Below are 24,854 nucleotides of genomic sequence, written 5' to 3'. Positions count from 1 at the left end.
TCATCGATGTTCCTAACTCTCTATCCCTCTCTCTTCCTCTCTGTAAAAAATCAATAAAATATATTAAAAAAAATAAAAATAAAATAAAAAATGGGGCCTGTATTATTTTTTAATTTAACACCATCTTTTAAAACACATAATGAATAGTAAGTCACAATTCTTCTAGTATGCAACTACCAAGTGAAAGATCTCATATTGACACATATCCTTCAGTCATAAGACCTGTGAGAATATACCAAATGAACAGGTATAATTAGTAAACATGAAAATGATGTTCAATTTTATTTATGACCATATGAATCACAGAAGGGGGAGAAGCACATATGTTTAAAATATGAGTTTACTTCCTAACATTTAACTCAAAAGTAACTGTTACCATATGTTTAGTCTCTATCTATATCAAGGTATGGGTAACCCACAGGAGTTTTGCCTTAGTACAGAAGAGTGGAGAAGGATTAAATCAGTGAAAATTGTCTTTAAGTTGAAAATTTTCAGATAATTTTTTCAAAGTCAATGGCCTACATTCCGACTTGCCTAATAGAGCATTATCTTCTCCCAGTAATTTACTGATTTTATTTTATCTGCTCTTGCTGTTCAGAAATTGCACCCTTTTGTGTCTGCATTCACACTTTGTTCTAGGAGCCATCTGAGTAAATATAAAATCAGTAACCGTCACATATGAGAGAGGCTCTATATTTCTAGCAGCCAGCCTTACCAAGGGAAAGAGGAGATAATGAATGTGATCTTGGCATACCCTCCTGGTTTAGTAATAGAAAAATGATGGGGTCTGATCTCTTTAATTACACCCTATGGATAGCTTATCTAATGTCACCATCAAATAATTTCACTTATCACCTCATTTTGTTACATTTAAAAAATTATTTTTGCCAACTTGGTACTTTCTGGGTCTTATTCCTCTATTTCTTTCACATCAGTATCTGCGGCTCGCCTGGTGAGCTGTATGGGAGTGAGCATGTTTACCTCTGTGAAGATTGGACAAATGATGTGAAGAAAGCAGTGACAGAAGGGTCAAAGCCCCTCAAAATCATGCTTATTTTCTTCCAAATTCTTTTGCACGAATATGGCATTAAACAGGGCTGTAGTAAATGAGAGATTTCACATAAATTTGAACCCCACATGCTGGAAGTTAGGCAAAATCTCGCTACATTTGAATAGTTCCAGCAAGCAATTTGTTACCCTTTATCCTTTAGTGAAATTGATGAACAGGTGGTTTTCAGAAGATCACTCAGTATATTTAGCTTCTGAAATTTGAGCAACTCAAGATCTGATTGGTTGCTCTTGCCACATGATAACTGGGAGCCCAGGCACCACGCTGGCTCTTGCTTGGGGTTCTCAGGAGGGGAGAGTTGGGAGAGGCATTGCTGCTGAGGAAATTTATTTGATAGATTGAAGGTAAGGCCCGTTTATGGCTTTTTCTGTAATGTTCTTGCAGGAGACGTGCCATAACTTCCCTTGAAGTATATTCCGAAGTTGTGGCTCATAACTGGGGAAATTGGCGATGGAAACGGTGACTAGGAAGTCTGTAACGCCGTCGCCGTACCCAGGCCCTACTAATATCTGACATGTAGTGTGTGGTTAGAATCAAGTCTGATACTAACCAATTTATTGCTTAACTGAGCTGGCTCTCTGGTCTAACAAGATCTTTTCATTTTTGCCTTTGATATTTTTTCTAACTATATTAGTACGAAAAAGGATCCTATATTTATCCTTTTCTACTGGGCTTCATTTGCCTGAGGAGTGGCAGTTTTGCTAGCTTAACAAAACCAGCCACAGCAGGGTATAGGTTTACATGGCAAATATGTCTGGGCCCAGGGACAGCTGCTCCAAGTCATCATCCACTTTTATCAAGAGAGTTCCACTCCCTGGCGTCTGACTACAAAGGCCTTGGGAGACCCTTTCATTGGTGCCCGAATTAGAAGTTTAGGCCGAAGACCCTCAGTCTTATGCGTCCTTCAGTCAGTGCGTCAACAATATGTTCTTTTCCAGGTTTGAACGAGAGCTACAGAAACGACAGAGAAAAGTCCACACAAGCCAATGGTGTTCGGGAGGAAAATAAACCCATTGCCTTGAGGTTTCTATTTTTCTTTTAAAATCTGTTAGCAGGTTTATTTTGCTATGTTCTCATTGGAAGCATAAGATATACTGTGTACCATGTATCAGAGCATATGGCGACCTAAGGCAGCCCTCTTAGGATCTTGGTGCTACGGGGGGAAATGACAATTTCTTCCAAAAGCTGAGCCGACCTTCCTTTTGTTTGAAAATGTTTCTCTCCAAGTATTTGGAAGTTGAAGGACTCTGTTCCTTTGATTTAAATCCTCTCATTCCCTTACCCCCCCTCCCCCACTTTGTTTTACAACTTTGACTAAGTTAATCGTGTAGCCACAAGCAGCTTCAGTTTTTCAAACCTGCACTTAAATATCTTTTCTCACTTAGCCTGCAAACATATACGTACGTGTAGAACGGATAAGACTTTAAATCCTGCTTTTATAATGTTGTAAACTGATTTCCGTCCTGGGGATAGATTCTAACGTATCTTCATTTGTCTGGAACATGAGCAGTGTGTAGGTGCCACTACTACTCTGAGAAAATGGCAGATGACGAAGAATATGAGGAGGTGGTGGAGGTAAGACACAAAAACTGACTCCCACAGCAAAGCATTTTACCTAGCAACAATCAAAGCCATGTAGGTGAATTAATCATTTGAAAAATACAATGCCTATTGTAACTTCACAAGAGTCATCATTAAAGCATGAGAAAGGAATATTTTACGTTCAGTTTCACTATAATTATGTGGGCTTTAAAATTGAAAAGAAGTATCACTGTTTCCCACTTTTGCTTTTCTTTAAACTCTCAAAAACAAAACAAAACACAAAGTGTAGGGTAAAGGCAGATTTTAATTTGTCTTCTAACTAAAACTACCTTCTCCCCCACTTTCCAACCTTGAAGGGACAGAGAAGATGGAGAAAAACTTCTGGAAACTGAATTCTATTTTTTAGTGTCTGCAAAGAAATAGAAGAAAAACTCTTTACTTCAAGCAGCTGATTATCTATAGGGAGATATGAATTAAATGCATATGTGAGATTTTATATACATGTACATGTGCATGCACACACATATAAAAATAAACTCACTCCTGGCCAAGTGTCTCAGTTGGTTGGAACGGCCACTGTAAAACAAAAGGTCATGGGTTCAATTCAACAAAAAGTCACGAGATCAATTCCCGGTCAAGGCACATACCCAGGTTGCGGGTTCAATCCCCGGTCATGGTGTGTATGGGAGGCAACCAATCGATATTTCTCTCTCTCTCAAAAAAAAAAAAAATCAGTAAGCAAATAAATAAGTTAACTCAGGATGTTCCCAAGTAAGAGTTGGAGCCACAGTTTCCCACCAACTCCATTGCATTTACCCAAGGGAACAAAACTAGCTTTGCATTTGAATTTTGAAAAAGAACAAAGACCACAGTGGCATCTTGAAAAATTCCCTCCAGATTATTGGTGGGTGTCTAACATATTTTACAAAGTTGCTGTTTATTTATATAATTTATATAATTTTGTTTTTATCATGTCATGGTTTTTCTTCACCAGCTCTAGCCTTTAGTTTCACATCCATATAAATATACTGCCATTGAATATAAAAGTGGTTAATAATTACTAATTAATGGTGATCTAAATACATATATGAATTTGGAGGCAGTTTTGAAAATCTGTGCTTTAAAAAAAATGAAAATAACTTTAAGAGCTACCTAGAATCAAATTTCAAATGGAAATGCCAAAATTTGTCTTTGGAAGATTATTTTATGGACCAGTCTATATTTCTTTGTTTGTTTGTTTTTGTTAATTCTTACCTGAGGATTTTTTCCCATTGATTTTGTTTTAGAGCAAGTGGAAGGGAGGGAGTGAGGGGGAAAGAGAGAGAGAAAAATCGATTTGAGAGAGATACATTGATTGGTTGCCTTCTGCACATGCCCTGACTGGGGCCAGAAATCAAACCTGCAACCCGGGTACATGCCCTTGACTGGGAATGGAACCCATGAACCTTTGGTGTGTGGGCCAGTGCTCTAACCACTTAGAAACACTGGCCAGGGCAGGACCAGTCTATATTTAGATGAAGAAATTTTTATTTTATTCTACAAATAAAGTTGCTTTTATTACTGAAACACACACACACACACACACACACACACACACACACACACACACAGCCCAGAATGAATCTCATCCAATATAGCATTTAAACTCTCTGGCTTCAATGCCAAAGGCCACATTTGTCAATGTTCAAAATTATCACTAGTGTGCATTTCACATATGTCTCTACAGGGTATCAAACACTAACACAATTATAAAGTAAATTGCCTTTCCTATGATGCTAAAACCAGGAATACTTTTTAACTTCCAACTTAAACATCCCTTGACCTTCTTAATATAATTGTGTTCATCGGTCACTGAAAACTGTCCTTAGCAATGGACTCGATTGATTTAACGAGATGTCATAAAAATGGAGGGGGTTATTTTTAGGCCTCTCGTCCTTGCCATTTTGTTCCCATTACTGCTCTGGGTCTGACCAGCAGGTGCTAAACTAATAGACTTCCTGCCAGAGAGTGTTGAACCAAGGTCTCTCTGACCTCAAAAAAAGATGACACGAGAATGGGGTGGTGGCAGATTTGAGAAAGCAGTCAGGGGAGAGTTCACAAAAAAGGCAGGAATTTGCTTTTAAAATACATTTCCTAAGGATCTCAGACATCTAAATAAAATTGTACTGTCACTCTCTACTCAAATTTAAATGAACTTGGAAAGAAAGAAAAAGAAGCCACCCATGTACTATCTAATTAGTGGCAAAGCTCTTTTAAAAAGTGAGATTTGGCATACAAGTTAACCCCAACCATTTGGGTAATGTTGTCTTTTTTGAAGCTTATTTCTAGGATACATTTACCAATCATGAGAGTCCAGCAAAGGTAAAATTGGATGGCTACCAAAGACCTGCTTTCACTTGGATGCTAGCAAAAATCCAAAACATTTATGAATCATTTGTTTAAGTTTAATATTTCTTCTCAAGTCACTGATGTTTTGTGTGGCCAGAGGAATGGTTCCATTGGATCTGCATCAAATAGTATTCCCCACAGTGTCCAAATGACATTTCCCAGGGATGAAACACCAGCATGTGGAGGACATTCTCGGTCTTAAAAGCGCTGTGATTTCTGTTGCCTTGTGTAAGGACACAGAGATGGAGTTAGATTTAAATTTTAAAAAATAGTAAAGGAGCAAAGAAAGTGCAAGAGTGAGGGACATTAGGCGAGGTTTATACTAATTTTACTGCAAGTGAAATGGAGCGTGTGGCCTATTGACAATGGGTAAATAAACTTGTTGAGAGTTCACTGAGCCAAGGGCAGAAGACAAAAGGCCACCAAGGGAAAGTTTTTGTTCAATGGTTTTTCATTTCCCCGAGTATATGTTTTGGTGACAAAGAAAAGAAAAATGAAGTATAAAACCTATACATTTTTTTTGACTGAGAAAACGAGCCAAGTGTTTCATTTTCATCCCCTTCCTGTGTGCCTTGGCCTAACCAGTCTTCCTCCTGCTCGCCCAGCTTGGCGGGCTGAGGCTGGGGCAGGATTCCACTCTCCTTACGCATCTGAAACAAAATGTCAGCCAGTTCCTATCCTCGCCTATTTATTGCTGGTGATGTCAGAAGTAGAACAAAAGTAGGTTTGATTTCAGGGCCCGGCTGCAGGCACCTCTGAGCCATCAGTGGCACATTGCTGCCCAACTCCCACATTTTGTGATGAGGAATCTCTCCTTTTTTCCTTCACTCTTGGGCATTTGTAAATGTTCCTTTTAATACCCCTCTAGGATCATCACACCATTGGAAGGGATTCTCTTGTCACTCTGGAATAAGCTCATGACTTAGCAATCAGGGTGATATAGGGATAATTGAGATGTGTCTGTGCCTTTGGATCTATTATTTCCATGATACAATCCACTTAAATATTTTATTCACACTGAGGTTTCTGTTTTGTTTTATTATTAGTTACCCAACAGTGAGTTTCATCAGAATTTCTCTCTGCCTAACTCACACACTCCAGGTGTTGTTATATTCTTTTCCCAGCAAATTCTACTTGGGTATGAGAAGAAAAAATATTACTTGTACCAAGTAAAATAGCGTCCCATGACTAGTAACTGGCCCCAGACACCTTTCTCATCACTCGGCATCTCCTTGTCCAGTCTGATGGCATTCACTTCAGCTTCCCCAAAGCTTTGCTGACTTAAAATGGGGTCCAGAATATGAACAGGCTCCCTCTTCTGCTTCCTTCCCCACATGTAGCAAACCTAAGTGGGCTAGTGAAATAACCCAGGTGGTGTAGCGGAGACAGAGGAGAGATGATTTCTGCTTTGGTTCTCATGACCACACTTTTTGCTCTATTTATAGTACTACACAGAGGAGACAGTCTACGAAGAGGTGCCGGGTGAGGTAAGACCCAGCCCACACCTGCATGAACTGCATGCTCATTAAAGCAGAAAGAGCAAAGGGAGGATCTGAGGGAGGATCACTTACCCATGTGTGCTCGGCAGCTGGGGGTACAAGAATGAATGCTATGGAGGTTTTATCTCCGTTTTTGCCATTCAACCTATATAAGATGCTGGGGGATGTTCCCCCCCATAGCTCATGTGGTATTTTTTTAAAAATATATTTTAATTGATTTTTACAGAGAGGAAGGGAGAGGGACAGAGAGTCAGAAACATCGATGAGAGAGAAACATCGATCAGCTGCCTCCTGCACACTCCCCACTGGGGATGCCCGCAACCAACAGTGAGTTTCATCAGAATTTCTCTCTGCCTAACTCACACACTCCAGGTGTTGTTATATTCTTTTCCCAGCAAATTCTACTTGGGTATGAGAAGAAAAAACGTTACTTGTACCAAGTAAAATAGCGTCCCATGACTAGTAACTGGCCCTAGACACCTTTCTCATCACTCGGCATCTCCTTGTCCAGTCTGATGGCATTCACTTCAGCTTCCCCAAAGCTTTGCTGACTTAAAATGGGGTCCAGAATATGAACAGGCTCCCTCTTCTGCTTCCTTCCCCACATGTAGCAAACCTAAGTGGGCTAGTGAAATAACCCAGGTGGTGTAGCGGAGACAGAGGAGAGATGATTTCTGCTTTGGTTCTCATGACCACACTTTTTGCTCTATTTATAGTACTACACAGAGGAGACAGTCTACGAAGAGGTGCCGGGTGAGGTAAGACCCAGCCCACACCTGCATGAACTGCACGCTCATTAAAGCAGAAAGAGCCACAGAGCAGGCAAAGGGAGAATCTGAGGGAGGATCACTTACCCTTGTGTGCTCGGCAGCTGGGAGTACAAGAATGAATGCTACGGAGGTTTTATCTCCGTTTTTGCCATTCAACCTATACAAGATGCTGGGGGATGTTCCCCCCCATAGCTCATGTGGTATTTTTTTAAAAATATATTTTAATTGATTTTTACAGAGAGGAAGGGAGAGGGACAGAGAGTCAGAAACATCGATGAGAGAGAAACATCGATCAGCTGCCTCCTGCACACTCCCCACTGGGGATGTGCCCGCAACCAAGGTACATGCCCTTGACCGGAATCGAACCTGGGACCCTTGAGTCCGCAGGCCGACACTCTATCCGATAATTGAAACCAGTTAGGGCAAATGTGGTATTTTTGATGCAGGTGATGCTGATTAGAGTAATGTCAGTGGCTATCACCACTCTGACTGCAGCAAAGGGATGGCCTTGAACTTGTAATTCGCTTTGGGACCAGCAGGTGTGCTGTGTAGAGTTGTAACTTGTTGGGCACCATCTCTGCCAATAGGGATGGTGCCTCTAACCCTTTGTCCTTGGCAGTGTCATAAAATGCTACTTAGACTTTAGCACATAAGGAATTCTGAGAAAGCCATTCCCATATCCCAAATTGAAGCATTTTCTCCCAACATGAAATATCTCACTCATGCCTCATTTTCTGCATGGAGATGTTTCTCTTGAGTATGACAAACAATGATATGGATGACTAACCCTAAAGCCTACTCAGAGAACCTGTGACTTCATGGAAACTAACATCTGTAGATGTTGTAAATTGGTTAGTTTCTCACGGTCAACCACACATCTATATCTATAAAAGCTTAAGCAACCCAAAGACCAAACGACAGCTCAACTGGCCACTATGACATGCAATGACCACCAGAGGGCAGACGCTCAACACAGAAGCTGCCCCTGGTGGTTAGTGCGCTCCCACAGTGGGAGTGCCGCTCAGCCAGAAGCCAGGCTCAGGGCTGGCGAGCGCAGCTGCAGCAGCACAAACCTCTCCCGCCTCCGCTGCAGCTCTACCCAAGTGGCAGCTGCAGCAGGCGCATTGGGGCCAGGATGAGCCGGAGCAGCACAGTGCCCAGCCCCGGCTCCTCCCTGGCCACCTGCCACTTCACGCACTGCTACACCCCTTGGGGGACGTCAGACTGTCAGTTTTGGCCAGATCCCCACTGTGGAGATCTGGCCGAAACTGGCAGTCTGACGACTCAGAGAATCTGTGACTTCATGGAAACTAACATCTGTAGATGCTGTAAATTGGTTAGTTTCTCACGGTCAACCACACATCTATATCTATAAAAACCTAAGCAACCCAAAGACCTAACAACAGGTCAACTGGTCGCTATGACGTGCGATGACCATCAGGGGGCAGACGCTCAACACAGAAGCAGCCCCTGGTGGTTAGTGACTGCTCCCCGCTGGCAAGTGGACATCCCCGGAGGGCTGCCGGGCTGCCGGGCTGCCAGAGAGATGTCTGATTGCCAGCTTAGGTCCAATCCCCCGGGGAGCAGACCTAAGCCAGCAGGTGGTCATCCCCCGAGGGGTCCCAGACTGCGAGAGGTCACAGGCCAGGCTGAGGGACCTCCCCCCTCTGAGTGCACAAATTCTTTTGCACCGGGCCTCTAGCCCCACCAGTGCATGAATCCATGCACTGAGCCTCTAGTCATAAATAATAAGCAGAAAGCAGCCTATTAACAATGGTCTGACAACACTAGGGAAAGTTGTCTTAATACACAATTTCCTTATTACTTAGGTTTCTCTTCTCAAATTGATGCTAGAACTCTGCCTTTGATCAGGTGGTTTTAGCTGTAAAGAAAATTATATTATGAGATTGATTGAAGACTTGGCTGCTTATTGTCTTTCCTTACATACAGTATTTTTAACCTTGGACTAGACCTGAACTTTGTACCTTAGTTTCTTCCACTACAGCTTTTTGAAAGAAGCAGTGATTTCCCACCTACACATACATAGGGCTGTTGTGAGGATAATTACCCCATTATCTCATCATCATTATTCCTGTCCTTTATTAATATAAATGGCATTCCAGTTCACATTAACTAATTTACTAAGCCAAGAGCATGGTAATCACTTATAAAATTTATGTGATTCATTTTTTATAAAGTTCATTACTCTTTATCTCATACTACAGGGGAGAATGCTTAAATATCTGCAGAATAAGCAACCAACTTATCCTTAGACTTACTAGTATTTAAAAGTTAATATTAAAGTCAAGAATCTGAGCTTTATTTTCTTTTCTTACTCTTTTGTTCTCTGATCCCAGTTTGCTTTTACCCAGTCAATTTTAAAATATTTTTAAATATTTAAGAATACTTTACTTCTTTTTTAAATGCCACCTTAAGTTCCTTTGAGTTCCTTTCTGCAAATGGAATTTTAAGGCAATGTTGTAAATTAATAAGAAGCAACAGTTCTACTCCATGGAATCTTGAACAATCAGCAGTATGTATGTGACATAATGTGCTTTCAAATGGATATAGTGTGTGATTTTCTGCTTTGGCCTATTTTAGTTATGGAGAAGTAACACCAGGGATATAAGTCAGAATACCAAGATCATGCTTACCACAGTTTTTACTTTTATAACAATGTTGAACTGTATGTCAAATTTTCAGACAATAACAGAAATCTATGAAACTACGACAACAAAGACAATATCTGACTATGAGCAATCACAACCTTCGAAACCAGGGCTGGCCCAGCCAGAAGCAGCAAAGCCGGCGGAGAGGAAGAAGGTTATCAGGAAGAAAGTGGACTCTTCGAAGTTCATGACTCCCTACATTGCACATAGTCGGAAAATGCAGGACCTCTTTAGCATAGTAAGTTTAACGTGACTTCTGCTAACCTGGCTTTATTATAGAGAAATTACTGATCTCAACCAACTCTGTTTTAGATGCTGACTGGATTCTGCTCCTTAACCTTGTATGGAACAAAATTATTTTGAAGAAATATTAACTCTTGCGAGTCTTGAGTTTTCCTTTCCTGTAATTTATTTGTACCATTGCAGCATCAGGAAAAGCATCCTTGTTGAAATTATTCCTCTAAAATAAGCATTAGGCCATTTATAAAGCACTTATTGTTATTTAATCATAATTAGTTAGCCAATCTATAAAAATGAAATCATAATACAGATGTAGTTGACATCAGTTCACAGAAGCTACTAGTAAATAGCATCTATTTAAATAATGAGCAAGGTGACTCTTAAGTAGGTCTCTAAGAGATAGATGGTGAAGAACATGTAGCATAGAAAACCAGGATCAGACTAAGAAACTAAAGATCAGAATGTTCCTCTGTACCCTAGAACAGTGGTTTTGAACTCTGGCTGCACGCTTATAATCCCTTAGGAGCTTTAAAACTACTAATGCCCAAGCCATTTTGGTTTTATCAGTCTGGGTTTGGGACCAGTGTAGAAGGATTTTTCAGGATTTTTGAAATGATTCTAAGGTGTGGTCCACGTTAGGAATCACTACTCTTGATGGTCCCTAGTCTTTAAAGTTCTGTAAGTTACACTGATGGGTAGCAGAATCAGACCCATTGGAATGGATCTAATTTGTTGATTGTCTATGGTGGGCTGAGGTCTCACTAGGTTGCCTGATTGCATGTCCTCTTGAGGCTCAGGGGAAAAAATATAAAGTATCTCAGGAAACATTGGTTTATATAAGACTAATGTTTACTAGTATGTCAAAAGCATCCTGTTGTGGTTGGGCAATAAATACTTACTTTTGGTTGAGTGCTAACTTTGGGGGACTATTGAGTAAATTTCTAGTTCAGATTCTTGAATGATCTAAAACTTAGATTTCTAAAAGTAAGATAACCTTGCCTTTTTTAAAATCACTGTAGTATTGAGCAAAAATAGAAATTATTTTTGTCAACTAATTGCCATAAAAATCTCATTAATTCAGACACTGATATCCTAGAATTTCTGGTAGACTGAGCAGAATGCTGGCAAAGGTTTTTAATATTTTAAAAGTGGTTAGTAACTAAATCAATAATATAATTTAGATTGGTGACTACTCCACTCATAAATACTCTTGAAACATTAATAATGATAAATTATGCATATTATATATAAGGCAAAACTCATTGTATATTTAGCAGAAACAATAAAATTGCATTTCTTTTCAAAATACTCCATAATGGAGATTTTCCATTAATTCAGGTGGCATGTCAGCTCTCCCAATCACTGAGATTTAGCTGCAACTTCTGAATTGAATGTTTTTGCATTGTATTAGCAATTAAATCTTTTCACATTTGGTTTTATTTCTGTATTTATTTTCTAAAATTATTGCACTTCAAGCTTTTTATGTGTGCACTCAGACAACAAAAAACATTAAGAGAGTCATTTTAGGGCATTTCCAAGAAAATAGTCTGTAATACCATTTCTACTGTCTCTATTAACAACCATGCTTAGGAAGAGCAATTAACAAATCTATTTTAGTGTTTACTGAGAATCAGAGTGGGAGACAAAAAAATGCTGTTAAAACTGATAATTGTTATAACTTGCAGATTTTTTTATCAGATGGGGATGAATGCATTGCCTGAAATTTCTGCTGCTGCATTATAAGATTTTAGGCTAATGTCTGATATTCTTTTCAGAATAAATACAAGGAAAACTATGAAAAAGGAAAAGGACAGCCATCCACCAGCACAACCGATACCCCAGAACTTCGCAGAATCAAGAAAGTACAAGACCAACTCAGTGAGGTGGGCGGCATTGTTAAAATAAAACACAGACACATATAAAAATATGCCTACCACTGGGAATTGGCTTTAAGTAGGTGTGGAGAGAATAAGGGGTTGAATTACTATGAGCCAGTTCAGGAATCCAGAGGAAACACTGGCCATAGATGCTGCTGCTCTAAATGTGAACCCAAAGAGGCTTCTAAAAGCTTGGTTAGAGAGTTAACTTAAAAAGTGATGTGCTTTGGAAGTTCCAATTCACTGTGGTCCTCCCTCCTGGAGCACAGGGAGGCTGAAATTCAGCCAGGAAAGCAGACACACAGTAAATACAGGGGCTCTGCAGATCTTCAAACATCATAGTTTTCTACCAGAAATAAACTTTGCTTTGTGATGCAGAGTGATTGGGTGGATGCTCTTTGGTGATAAGATATTCTTTAATATACTCACATGGTCATGCCTGTCCTGAATTCTAACTGTGCATTATTTCTGCAGGTTAAGTATCGAATGGATGGTGATATTGCTAAAACTATCTGTCATGTAGATGAAAAAGCAAAGGACATTGAACATGCAAAGAAAGTGTCGCAGCAAGTCAGTAAGGTAAGGTCATGGGATGGATGGCTGGATAGAAAAGAGTGTATATTGCCTTAGAGGAGGGCACCGGACAGGCCTGACCCTGCTCGCCAGCCCCACTGCATCACAGGCGCTGTGAGCTCTAAGGGCACACGTGTCAGGGAGGTTGCCCAGATGACCGGAGTGGCCGCGGGAGCTAGGTGGAATGGAGAGCCCGTGTGACTCCACTACAGTTGCTGCATGGAATGCAGTCCCCTTGTTGTCAGAGTCTCTTATTTTATAAGGAAGTTGGGAGCTGAATTTTTATGATAAATCTGAAAATTTTAAATGTAGGGAACTAATTAAAAACACTTTTTGAAAACACCATGTAAGTCAAAAAACACGTGTGCCATCCAAATTCAGCCAAATGATGGATAGGTTGCAACATTTAAAAGGAATCTATAGAGAATCAGAATCATGATTAAGTTTTAAAAATTAGATTTTTTTTTCAAGAAAAAACTTACTAAATGAGAGGAAATTATTATGGGATGTTGATATGGTAGATGTTTTCCTAATCAATGCTAGAAAACCTTGAGTATGAAAAGCTCTTCACAACGCTCTCCTTTGTTCTCAATCCCCATGCCCACGGGGAGACATCAAGCCCTCTGCTCTTTTTGTCTAGGTTTTATACAAGCAGAACTGGGAAGACAACAAGGATAAGTACCTGCTTCCCCCTGATGCCCCTGAACTTGTCCATGCCATCAAGAACACAGCCTTGTTCAGTAAGGTAAGGGCCTCTTCTTTGTCACCCCTCTATCTCCTCTGTTTTCCTACCATGTCATCTAGAGGAATACCCCTAAACTCTTGGTAATCTGAAACATGGTTCTTCAGTCTTTTTGTGAGTAACCTTGAGAACTGTGGGGCTTCTGAGACAGGGCTTGGCAAGGAGGAACTGAGAAGAAAGCCCTGGGCAGAGTAGAGGAGAGAGTCCTATCAGGAACCTGAGCCACTTGGGGGAGGAGTAGGGATGGGGGGACAAAGATGCTCCCGAGATCCAGCTCTGCAGACCCACGAAGCAATATTATAGTTTTTCTGTAGACTCTGTGCTACACTTTGGATATTCCTGGCTGTCACTCTTATTAAGGGTCTATTTTGTGACAGAATCTGTATTAAGTAGCTTCCTGGCTCCTTACACCTGCATTAGTACTTGTTGCAGGAGGTAGGTAAAGTCACAGAGAGGAGATGAAACAGAATTAAACTCAGCTGCCCTTCTGTCAGTAAGATTTGTCAGGAGAAGCAGGAGAATCTATTAGTAACCGTGACTTGGATTGGATGGAAAGGGAGAGGTGATCTGTCAGTTCCATTTACCTTTGCTCTCACCTTGCCCTTGGTTCTTTATGCCATTGATGGATGAATTGAGAATTATGTATTTCTTGTGTGATTTCATGTTCTCACAACTTTTCACTCTTTTCTGATATAGAAACTATACACCGAAGAGTGGGATGCAGACAAAAGTTTGTTTTACCCCTATCATGACAGCCCGGAGCTGAGGAGGGTTGCCCAAGCCCAGAAAGCTCTCAGCGATGTAAGTGAACTGCAGTCAGCACCCTTTGTAGTGTGCAATCGGGCGCCTCAGATTACATCGTCTGGCCAGTTCGTTGCAATTCTTTGGAACAGATTAAATGCCATTATTGCAGAGGAGGAATATATCTAGAATCATACTTTTTATGTCTAATTCAAATTAGATTTTATCATTTATTTTAGATAGAATTTAGTCCAATCCCCTTTTCTTACAGGTGAGGAACCTAAGTCTAAGGCCACTAGGTACTTTAGTGGTAGAACCCAGATGGGAAGCCAGGTCTTGTGGATCCCAAGGCCAATGTTCTTCCCACAAGAGCATGCTCCCTTCTGTCCCCTTGGCTGGAGCTGAAGTTTTCCTGTATAATAGAGTAGCATTTATAAAACCTATTGGAATCACTACCACCTTCCCAAGTTTATTAAGTAAATGATAGTATTGAAAGATTTTGATTTGCTATCCTAATCATAAAGTCAGAATTGTGGCGTGTCCCCCGTTTTCCTGCATGGGGACTTGACTGACGTACTTGACCAAACATGTGTGTAGTTATCCCATGAAGACCTCTTGCCCTCAGTGTACATAGAGGATCTTACAAAGTTAGCAAAAATGTCAGCAGTCCCATTGGCTAGAATTTTAGACTTTGTGAGCTGTTTATTAGAGGAACTTTAAAGCCCTGACAGAGTCCTTAGGGCCAGAAGCAGCAGCAGCAGAGCCTTGCATGGGCCCAGCACTTCCCCTGTGTGAAGTTGCTTTATTTCTTTGCCCCTGGATTTGCTAGAGGCCACGCTGAAAATTCAAAGTCTTTAGGAGAGCACTCTATTATAAAATGCCAAGTTGTTTTTCAATTAGCTGTCAGCTAGATCCCTGGAACTTCTTATATTCAACATGAACTTAACAAGCCAGTTGGCATCATAAAACTTACTGGGATTTATTTCTGATGGATCTTAAGATTCTATCTTGCCCTGCACTAAAATTATATATACTCTTAGTTTTATATATATATATATCTTCAACTTTGGAGTTCTAATTTTTATTGCCTCTCACTTGTTACCAGCTGCAAATTTAGTGGACATATTTTCTATCTCAGGTTGCATGTAATTGGTTAAAATATAGCAGATATATTCTTATTCTTGCATACAGTAAGCTAAGAATTAAAGAAGGTGTAAAAATTGTAAGGGCAGCTAGTGTGCCAATATTAATGTGTGGGGACCTCCTGCTTTTCTTTTAAGATTAGCTTTTTGGTTCTGTATCTCATGAATATGTAATATAATGTGACCTTTACCAAGTGATCAATAATTAGTTATTGAAAGTCCAAGATGCATGCATACCTGGCAGGACAGAAGCATACAACAAGCCTTTTTCATCATTTGCCTTGAAAACCTGTAGCCAAGCTGGTCAGATGAAATTGTTATATATTAAACTACAAGAAAAAAAGTTAAAAAATACAAGCTCTACAGTCTTATACATGCTAAGAGAAAGACAAGACACATGTGAGTAATCAGAGAAGGCCATGTGGAAGTGGTGATTTCAAGAGAATGGGCAGTGATGTACAGGAAGGGCATTTCAAGTAGAGAGCTCTCGAACAAAGGGACAGGGGTGAAATGAGTTTGGGGCTTTAGGGGACTAAGAAACTGAATGCTGCCCTAACTGGTTTGGCTCAGTGGATAGAGCGTCAGCCTGCGGACTGAAAGGTCCCAGGTTCGATTCCGGTCAAGGGTGTGTACCTTGGTTGCGGACACATCCCCAGTAGGCCACTAGGTACTGCAGGAGGCAGCTGATTGATGTTTCTCTCTCATCAATGTTTCTAACTCTCTATCCCTCTCCCTTCCTCTCTGTAAAAAATCAATAAAATATATTAAAAAAAAGAGAAAGTGAATGCTGTGGGTGCCAAGTTACAAGCTCACTTGTAAGAAAGTGGCACCAGGACCTTGAAAATCAGGCAAAATAGCTTTGATATGATATGGTAGGCAGTAAGAGGCACATTAAGATTTTGGGAAAATCTCATTATATGATAAAAGTAGAATCTGGAGAAATATTGATGGACAATATGATAGCTTGGGACTAGGCAAAATCATAGGAGACTGTTTGTATAAGACTGTTTTAGTAATATAGATGAATCAGAGGGATGATGGGGACAAAGAGTAGGAAAAAAATCTGAAGGTAATAAATATTTAAAAAGTGTTAATGATAGTGGATATTGGAAACAAAAGAGAGAAAGAAGCCACAGATGAATTTATGACCAAGACTGGTGGTCAGGGTGGATAGGGGCATAACTGGTAAAGATTCATTAGTTAAATAGAAATAGAGTTGAAATAATGGAGGGAACATTCAGATAAAGGCACCCTATGGATAACTTAAAAAGTATTATTGCATAAATGTGAGCTGACAAGAGATTAATATTTGAGATTCATCAAAATATAAGTGACAACTGAAGACATAAAAATGTATGAGGGAGGCAAAGCAGTGTATGACCAAGGGCCGAGTTGTGAAGGACACCCACACTGTGGACATCTGGAAAGGAGCCAGCAAAAGAAAGAGGGGACAGGTGGTCAGAGAAGTTGAAGGGGAACCAGGAAATGGATGTCATGGAAGCCTAAGGGGAGGTTTCCAAGAAGACACTTAATCCCGTAATGTCTTCTTTATCCTTAAAGTGGAGAGATGAAGGGTTGCCTCCATGCCACTCTAGTGCTATGGACTTTGAGCAATTAATGTTGACCACATCTTTTGAGATATCTCAATAGAAGGCATAATGAAAGAGAATTATAATAATGAAGTAAAATCTTTCCGTCCTTGCTCAGAAAGACTTGGCAGTAAAGGTATGCTTTTATTTTGTTACAGACGAAGTATGCACTAAGTATCAGATTACTGACATACCTATTAATACTGCTGTCAGCACCATGAATTTTTACAATTATTGGGCATCAAGCAAGCTGTTGTTCACAGAATATACCACTGGGTAGGCACGTAGATTTCAAGCTAAGGGTTTGGGTTCGGAGGATCCCTCTTCTTCTCCTGAATCTTCTTCCTGTGTTTCTCTTAACCCTAATTATCGTGATTTCTTTATTATCTAAGTAAAGACTTTATTATCTAAGTAAAGACTAAGGAAACACTAAGAGAGTCCCTCAGCTGATCCAGAGAACAAGATTTTAAATAGACAGAATTCTGAGCAAGGTTCCCGAGAAATTAGGACTTCTAGAACTGACTTCTCAGAAAGCTCTTGACAGGATGTCATAGTTAATAAGCGTTTCTCCTGGAGGAATGTTGCTTTCTCCTTAAGGACTTAGCCAGCCATGGAAAATAAGGGTTGTCCTATGCCTAACGTAGGTCTTTACTCATTTAAAAGAAATTATGCACTGGAATTGAATGAATACATTTAAAAATCTGTCTTTTATATCTTACTTGATTTAATGTTCATGAAAGCTTTTGTTATAGGTATTAGGTAGATATTATTAGAATGAGATAGAGTTAGAATTGGTTAAAGCATGAAGAAAATGATTGGGACCTTGGAACTATATACAACCTCTTTACTTTATAAGTAAGAATATTGCCACGTGAAAGGAAAAGTAGTAGGTAGAAGTCTCACAGTTGAGTAGTGAATGAGTTGGGAGGATGTTTCTCCTCTACAGACTTGTCCCGATGGCCTCCGTGCATAAACCACACATTCAGAAATCAGTCATTGAACCCTTCACTCTACTAAGGTACTGTGCAGGCCACAAAGCTTCCCAGACAATAGGTTATGTTCTTCGCCATCCCAGAGCTCACAATCGAAAGAGGGACAGGCGTGTAAACAACCAGTTACAGTATCTTCTGATGATTCCTATAAAGGAGGTAAGGGCTAAGTTGAGTGAAAACACCAGAGAAGGTCATGGAGTCAGGGAGGGCACAGGAGAGGAAACTGTGCTTGTCCTGAGACCTGGAGAACAAGTAGCAGTTTGCAGGCAGATGGAGAGAAGGTGGAGTTGGGGCATTCCAGGGAAAGGAAGCAGTATATATGGGACCCAGAGACATAGAGGGCTTCATGTGTCTGGGAATCTATGAATGTCCTGCATTGTTGGAAGCAGGGGTCAAGACTGGTGGAAGAAAAAGCCAGAGGAGTTAGTAATGAACAAAAGGAGAGAGCAAGACTGAAGGGGATGCATAATTAATGGACATAATACTGTTTTTAAGGTGAGAGAGGTATTTTATAGGCTGAAAGAAAGGAGCTAATGAAGAGGGAGAGGTTGAAGCTAGACAAGAGAGGAGAGGTGACTGATAGTTGGGTACAAAGGGCTGCTGGAGGGAACAGTATCCTGAGTGCTGGGCTTATGCCCTGCAAAGGATGCTTCCCCTCTGAGCCATGAGTGGGGTGGGAGAGGCCGGGAAAGATAAGTGTGTACACTGTCTTTACTCCATGAAAGAGGAAGCTGAGGGTAAGATGGAGTTGATTGGGGCTTAAGGACAGTGTTGCGGTTTTTGACTAGCTCTTGGGAGTAGAGGCTGACCATAGGCACACATGGGATGTTCAAGCTTCAATAAAGGCAAAGAGGACACTGGATAAATTCAGAGTCCTGGGCACAGAGCCCCAAGCATTCACAGAATATGTAGTTGGATAGGTATGTAAATTTCAAGCTAAGGGCTTGGGTTCAAGAGGGTCCCTCTTCCTCCTCTGTACCTTCTTCCTGTGACCCTTTTAAGCTTGCTTATCATGTTATCACTACACAATCCATAGAGTTTTGAGATTTTCTTCAGTAGCACTCAACATCCTGGATGTAAGAAGTGTGTGGATAAGTTGATCCAGAGCTGGCAGTAGGCTAACGGGTGTGATGGAAAGACAAGAGGTTGGGAGTTGAGGATGCTGGTTAAGAGAATAATTTCAGTTGCAGATTATGACGTGGAGTCAAATGGAAGGAAACAGATCTAAGGCCATTCATCTTGGAGAGGAGAGAAAACTCAAAGAGAGAAATCAGTAATGCTGAGGGAAGGCCCTTTAACATCTACAAGGACAAATGTGGTTATAGATACACTAAAGTTTAAAATTCTATGTTGTAAAGATAACAACATAGTCTTTTTAAAATGCCAACAAATGGAACATGAGACATAGGATAATTATTGATGGCTCATTTACATCCCTTTCTTTTGGTCAGATTGCCTACAAAAAAGGTCACATTGAACAGCAAACGCATTTCACATCTCTGGCGGATCCTCCAGATATAATATTTGCCAAGAAAGTGAATGATCAAGCGAGCAAGGTAAGTAAACAAGACTAGAACACTGGTTCCCTTGAAAACTCTGCTCAATAATCTCAACCTCACCCTGGCTGGGTAGCTCAGTTGGTTGGAGCATTGTCCCGATAGGCTAAGGTTGTGGGTTCACATACAAGAAGCAACCAGTAAATGTGTGGATAGGTAAACAGCAAATCTCTCTCTCTCTCTCTTTCCCTTCCGCTCTCTCTAAAACTAATATATTGAAATTTAAAAAAACAAACCCAAACCCTCAATCCTCAGAAAAAATAACTAAAGTGAAAAGATAGAAAGTAAACACTGAGTATTTTTTGCATATGACCATAAAAATGCTACAGCAAAAGCAATACATCCATGAACATCATAAAACTGTGTTAATATATGTTCAGCCAGCTTGATGACTTAGTGACTGGTAAATATGAAAGCTGTATTTTGAAAACAGAAGCAATGTCCTAATATCCTTTGACATTTGACTTATGGAAGTGATATGAACAGATAACCTAGTAACCACACAGAATCTGTTTTAACCCAGTGTGAAGACCCCATATAGTTTTATGCTCTCAGTCAGACTTGGAGAAAATAAGAATGTATGAGTGGTCTCTCAGACATAGCTTGGATTGACAGCTGTGGGGAGGGCACCTCATAACTTGCAAGGCCTTGGCAAACGGCCTGGTCAGCCTATATTTAGGCTGGTAAACTAGCTCTGAGGAATGTAGAGAGACAGATGTTCAGCTGATGAATAGATCCCTGTTAAATTTCTTTTTAAAAATTGGTCCAAATCAGGCCACTTTCTCCTGGGATACTGCTGCTTTTAAATAAATACTTTTCTTTGTCCTCTGTGGAGTTGAGTCTCAGTTTGGTCTTAAATTTTTATGTACAGTAAAATGTCACTAATAGGAATACCATGGATCTGAGATTTCGCTTAGGGCTAAGCAGAAATTAACTTCAGAACTGTTCATAAAGAGATGGCCTACTGCAAGGGTTAACATTGTAAATAAAATCAGGGGAGCAAAGACCATTCATCTTTTTGGAAGAAAAAGAAAAATCTGTTTTCAAATAGTCTTTAGAAAGAAAAAGAAATCTATTTTAAATTTTTATTGAAAGCATATTTTAAAAGATATCTTACTAAGACAACATTCTTTTACCTTATTGAGTATGCACTGTGGTATTTGAAAGTGATTTTTATAATCACTTTCAAACTCCCCTATGATGAGTCTCTTTACTAAATTAGGCTGCAAAGGGGAAGGCCATACCTTCCTCGGCGGTTCACAAGCTCCAGCCTCCTCTCTTGTAGTGAAAATCTTCCCAGACGTGGGAGTACTCAGGAATGGATTGTGAGAGAGCCGGATCCACCCGGACCCACTTGGGCTCTGAGTGAGAGGGAATGACAAGCTTTGATTCATGAAGGGCGAGAAGGGGGAAGAACTCTGGATAAGGTAGTCTTCCACTCTAGTTCTGCATCTTGTTTTAATATGTTTAAAAACATCAGACATGTATCTCTTACTGTGAGAATTAATCTCCTACTCAATTTTGCTTAACAAACTACATATGTGATTCTTAGTTCTAAATAATAGCCCACTTTTGGACCTCATTAAGAATCTTTGCTGCCTTCTCAACCTCACATTTTATTACAAAGTTCTCTATATCTCAGTTTGGGGATGCATCGGGCCCAACTACTCCCCACCCCCAACCCTAGAGTTTTCTGCCTTTGACAGCAGGCAGGGGAATGGCAGTATCTCTGCAATAGGAGATCTTAACCTCTGGTGTGTGTACATCAAAGCATCTCTGAAGTTGTAAGTATTTATGGGCATTTTATAGTTTTCTCAAATTCCTGATAAGGTCTATTCTCCAAAAAGCTTAGAAATGTTTCTGTAGACTGTCTTAACAAATTGAAAAAATCAGTTTTTATTGACTTCAGTTCTTTAAAGCTTCAAAAGAGGAGGGGAGGCAAACTAATCAGCAGTATAAAGCAAATTTTATCTCAGCAAAACTTTCCATTGAAGAACACACACACACACACACACACACACACTTTTCTTTTCTTCAGAGTTTCTTACTCTCTGTTATGTTACAATTATTATACCTTACATTTGTTTATCACTATAGAGTTTATAAACCATTTTTAGTGTATGTGTGATATTATTTAAAATCCCCAACAATCCTCTATATACATATTATTGTCAGCATATATGGTTAAGAAAACTAAAGCTTAGAGAGACTAAGTTACACCTTTGGAAATGATGGAGTCAAGTCGTGGGCCCAGAGCTTCTGAATTCAGGTCCAGGGCTCTTAAATGTATAGCTATTAAAACCACTTGATTATTACTTAGCATATTAACCTTTTGAGAAGGAAGGACATAGGGCATTTGAGAGAGGGGTGGAATTCCTTTAACTCAAATTCACTGTCTTCACACATCAGTTACCCTTAGTACTTGTTCTGCTAAATGTATGCGAGAAAACCACTTTCTTTTTCCTTGAAGGGTGTGATGGGGGAGGGGAGGTTAGGCATACAAACACTTTGAAACACATTGGTTATGTCTGTTAACAGATTCTGTGAGCCAAAGGAGGGGAAACTGCTCTAACCCAGCTCTGCCCAGGTTTGGGGTTGGCTAGGCTAATTCAAATAACACTCAAGCCAAGGTCGTTCAAAACCACATACCATGGACTCAGTTCAATTTAGCGCAGTTGAACAAACATTTATAAGGTAACGTCTGCACGCTGCATTTGTATTAGATTCTGAGGATGCAAAATGAAGAAGACATAACTCCTCTCTCCAAGGCTGTCACAGCCTAGGACTCTGTGCTATGGTGTTTGGGACCTATGAAGAGATCCCAGTTTAATTTTTTAATTACTTTCCAGTTCTCACTAAAATTTCTTCAAGTCTAAATGAGGAAGTCTTATTCATTGGCCTGCAAGCCACATTTTGTTTTGGTATTGCTTTCTGTATAACTAGAGGTTCTGTTAAAGCTCACAAAGTAATGGCTACGTTCATTTGGCATGGAAAGCTGGGGTTGAGTGGTTTTATTATAACAATTAATTACAAATGGGAGATACTTCTGTCTCTCTCCTTCCTCAAACATCAGGGAACATCTGTGAGTTCTGAAATGAACTAAGTCCCCAAACTCAGTGAGAGGAGGAGGAATTAGTACCTCTATCTCCCTCATTCAGCTTTCTTGTTGGGAAAATTGACACTGTACTGGAGGATTTGAAGACATCTATTTAAGGACCCACAAAAGGTCTAATCAAGATATATATTATTGGCTTTTTACAGAGAGAAAGGGAGAGGAAAAGAGAGCCAGAAACATCGATCAGCTGCCCCTCGCACCTCCCCCCACTGGGGATATACAACCAAGGCACATGCCCCCAACCGGAATCGAACCCGGGACCCCCCAGTCCACAGGCCGACGCTCTATCCACTGAGCCAAACCGGCCAGGGCAAGATATTTTTTAAAGCTAACCATTACCACTTGATTTGCACTCTTATTTGTTAAATCCTGGATTTTGCTTGTCTTCTTTTCTGCTAGCTAAAATACAAGCAAGACTATGAAAATAAAGTCAAAGGCAAATGGAGTGAGACACCTTGCTTTGAAATTGCAGCCGCCAGGACAAATGCTGATAACTTCAGCACAGTAAGTAGAAAGGGATGGCTGGATAGCCCTAGTCGGAGAGGGGACCCTCCCTTTATGATTTCTAGCCACCTGCTGCACCCGAAGTGGTACTGGAAGACCTATGTCCCGGCACCTCTTCGTGGGGACAAGGCTTGTGTAGAGTTCCTGTTAAGAAAAGAAATATCACAATCTTTCCTTTTCTTTTTTTTGAGAAATATTTTTTTGATCAGATACCATTATTCTTGCTTCAATTCTCATAGGAACAATATGGTCTCAAAGTGAGTACCGGTAAAAGGGGCCCTTTTAAATTTATTCTTTGCTGGGAACCTAAACAGTACATTTATGAAACTGATTGGTTTCTTCCCAGATTGCCCTCACTGGGAAACAGAAGTCCTCTTAAGGTCTTTGTCCCCAGCCTTTGAGAGCCTCTTCTTGGAGTCTGTCTTTCACCTATTGTAACGGCTCCAAACCTCTGTTAAGTTGCTAATTGTTTTGGTGACGGCACCACGTTCTGTAATTGTAATGGAACATGTATAAGCCAAGAGGGGCATGGCGTTGGGTATCTTCTCTAAATGGCCTCTGTCTCCCCATGTAAAAGCCTTACACAGTTTTCCCCCACAGAGTTCTTCAGTATGTTTCATGTCTTACAGAGGAAATATCATGAAAGCTTTGAGAACATGAAAGACCAGATCTACTTCATGCAGACGGAAACACCGGAGTACAAAGTGAATAAACAAGCCGGGGTGGCAGCTAGCAAGGTATGAGGAAATTCTCTCATGTATCTTGATCATCTCAGTGTGGGTGAACTTCTTATAACTCTTGTTTTTATATGAATTACAAAAAAGAGGGTTCTTAAGGGACAAAAAGTACTTTGGGATTGAAATAGGGCTACCAAATTAAAAAAAAATTATTTTTGCTGTGTATGAGCATTAACAATAAACAGTTACCGTCCTCAAATCTCATCTAGTAGAGGACTTTTGATACCCAGAAGTAGAAATGCTATAATCTCAGACATAACACAGAAGAGGGGTCTTAAGACCCCCTCAGGAAAAGGCAGTTGGCAGTCTCACATGAATATAGAACCGTCCACACTCACCACTACCATTATTTTTCTTACATTCTGATGAACTGGTGGAAATCTAGTCATAGACAATATACATGAATCCATGGGTAGGCTCAGACATGCTATGGAGTGACTTTGGTAAATCATCAGATGCCTTGGAATTCTAGAGCAGGTTGGACACTAGAAAGAGCATAAACTGCCAAGCCAAACAGACTTGATTCTAGCCCTGGCTTTGGCTCTGCTGGAGGAGTGAGAGAAGAAAGATCACATAATGTAAGAGGCTGTTTCAGTATCCAGGTGCAAAACAGTGAGGTTTTCACCCAGTTGGTGTGGTTCAGTGGTTGAGCATTAACCCATGCACCAAGAGGTCACTGGTTCGATTCCCAGTCAGGGCACATGCCTGATTGCAGGCTCGATCCCAGGTAAGGAGTCTGCAGGAGGCAGTCAATCGATACTAATGTTTCTCTCTAATCAATGTTTCTATCTCTCCCTCGCCCTTCCTCTCCTTCTAAAATCAATTAGAACATATTTAAAAAACAAACAAACAAACAAAAACACAGTGAGGTTTTCAACCAGGGGGGTAGTAGGACAAGTGATGAGAAGTATTTTGCAAGTTGAGCTGACTCGATTTGATATTGGGTTGGATGTGCAGTATGAGAGAAAAGTTTGGCCTAAACAACTAGATGGATGGGGTTTCTTTCTATCCAGATAAGAAAGACTGTGAAAGCAGTGAATATATATATATATATATATACTAGAGGCCCAGTGCACAAAAATTTGTGCACTCGGGGGGCGGGGGAGGGG

The 24,854-nt window shown here is 40.3% G+C and overlaps 1 protein-coding gene across 1 annotated transcript in view; it reads left to right on the top strand.

Moving 5' to 3' along the window:
• Positions 1-1,335: 1,335 nt before the first annotated feature.
• Positions 1,336-24,854, top strand: part of NEB (nebulin) — a 195,250-nt gene continuing 171,731 nt past the window's right edge. Inside the window, 12 exon segments of the mRNA XM_014534158.1 lie at positions 1,336-1,413; positions 2,008-2,092; positions 2,580-2,644; positions 6,445-6,486; positions 9,972-10,175; positions 11,953-12,060; positions 12,529-12,633; positions 13,268-13,372; positions 14,066-14,170; positions 19,285-19,389; positions 22,904-23,008; positions 23,638-23,745. Of these exon segments, the coding sequence (XP_014389644.1) occupies positions 2,609-2,644; positions 6,445-6,486; positions 9,972-10,175; positions 11,953-12,060; positions 12,529-12,633; positions 13,268-13,372; positions 14,066-14,170; positions 19,285-19,389; positions 22,904-23,008; positions 23,638-23,745 (1,023 nt within the window). The 5' untranslated portion in view covers positions 1,336-1,413; positions 2,008-2,092; positions 2,580-2,608.

The sequence above is a fragment of the Myotis brandtii genome, unplaced genomic scaffold (assembly GCF_000412655.1).
Source record: "Myotis brandtii unplaced genomic scaffold, ASM41265v1 scaffold125, whole genome shotgun sequence".
Lineage (NCBI taxonomy): Eukaryota > Metazoa > Chordata > Mammalia > Chiroptera > Vespertilionidae > Myotis > Myotis brandtii.
Note: the sequence above shows the minus strand (reverse complement) of the source record. Positions and strands in the feature narration are given on the sequence as shown.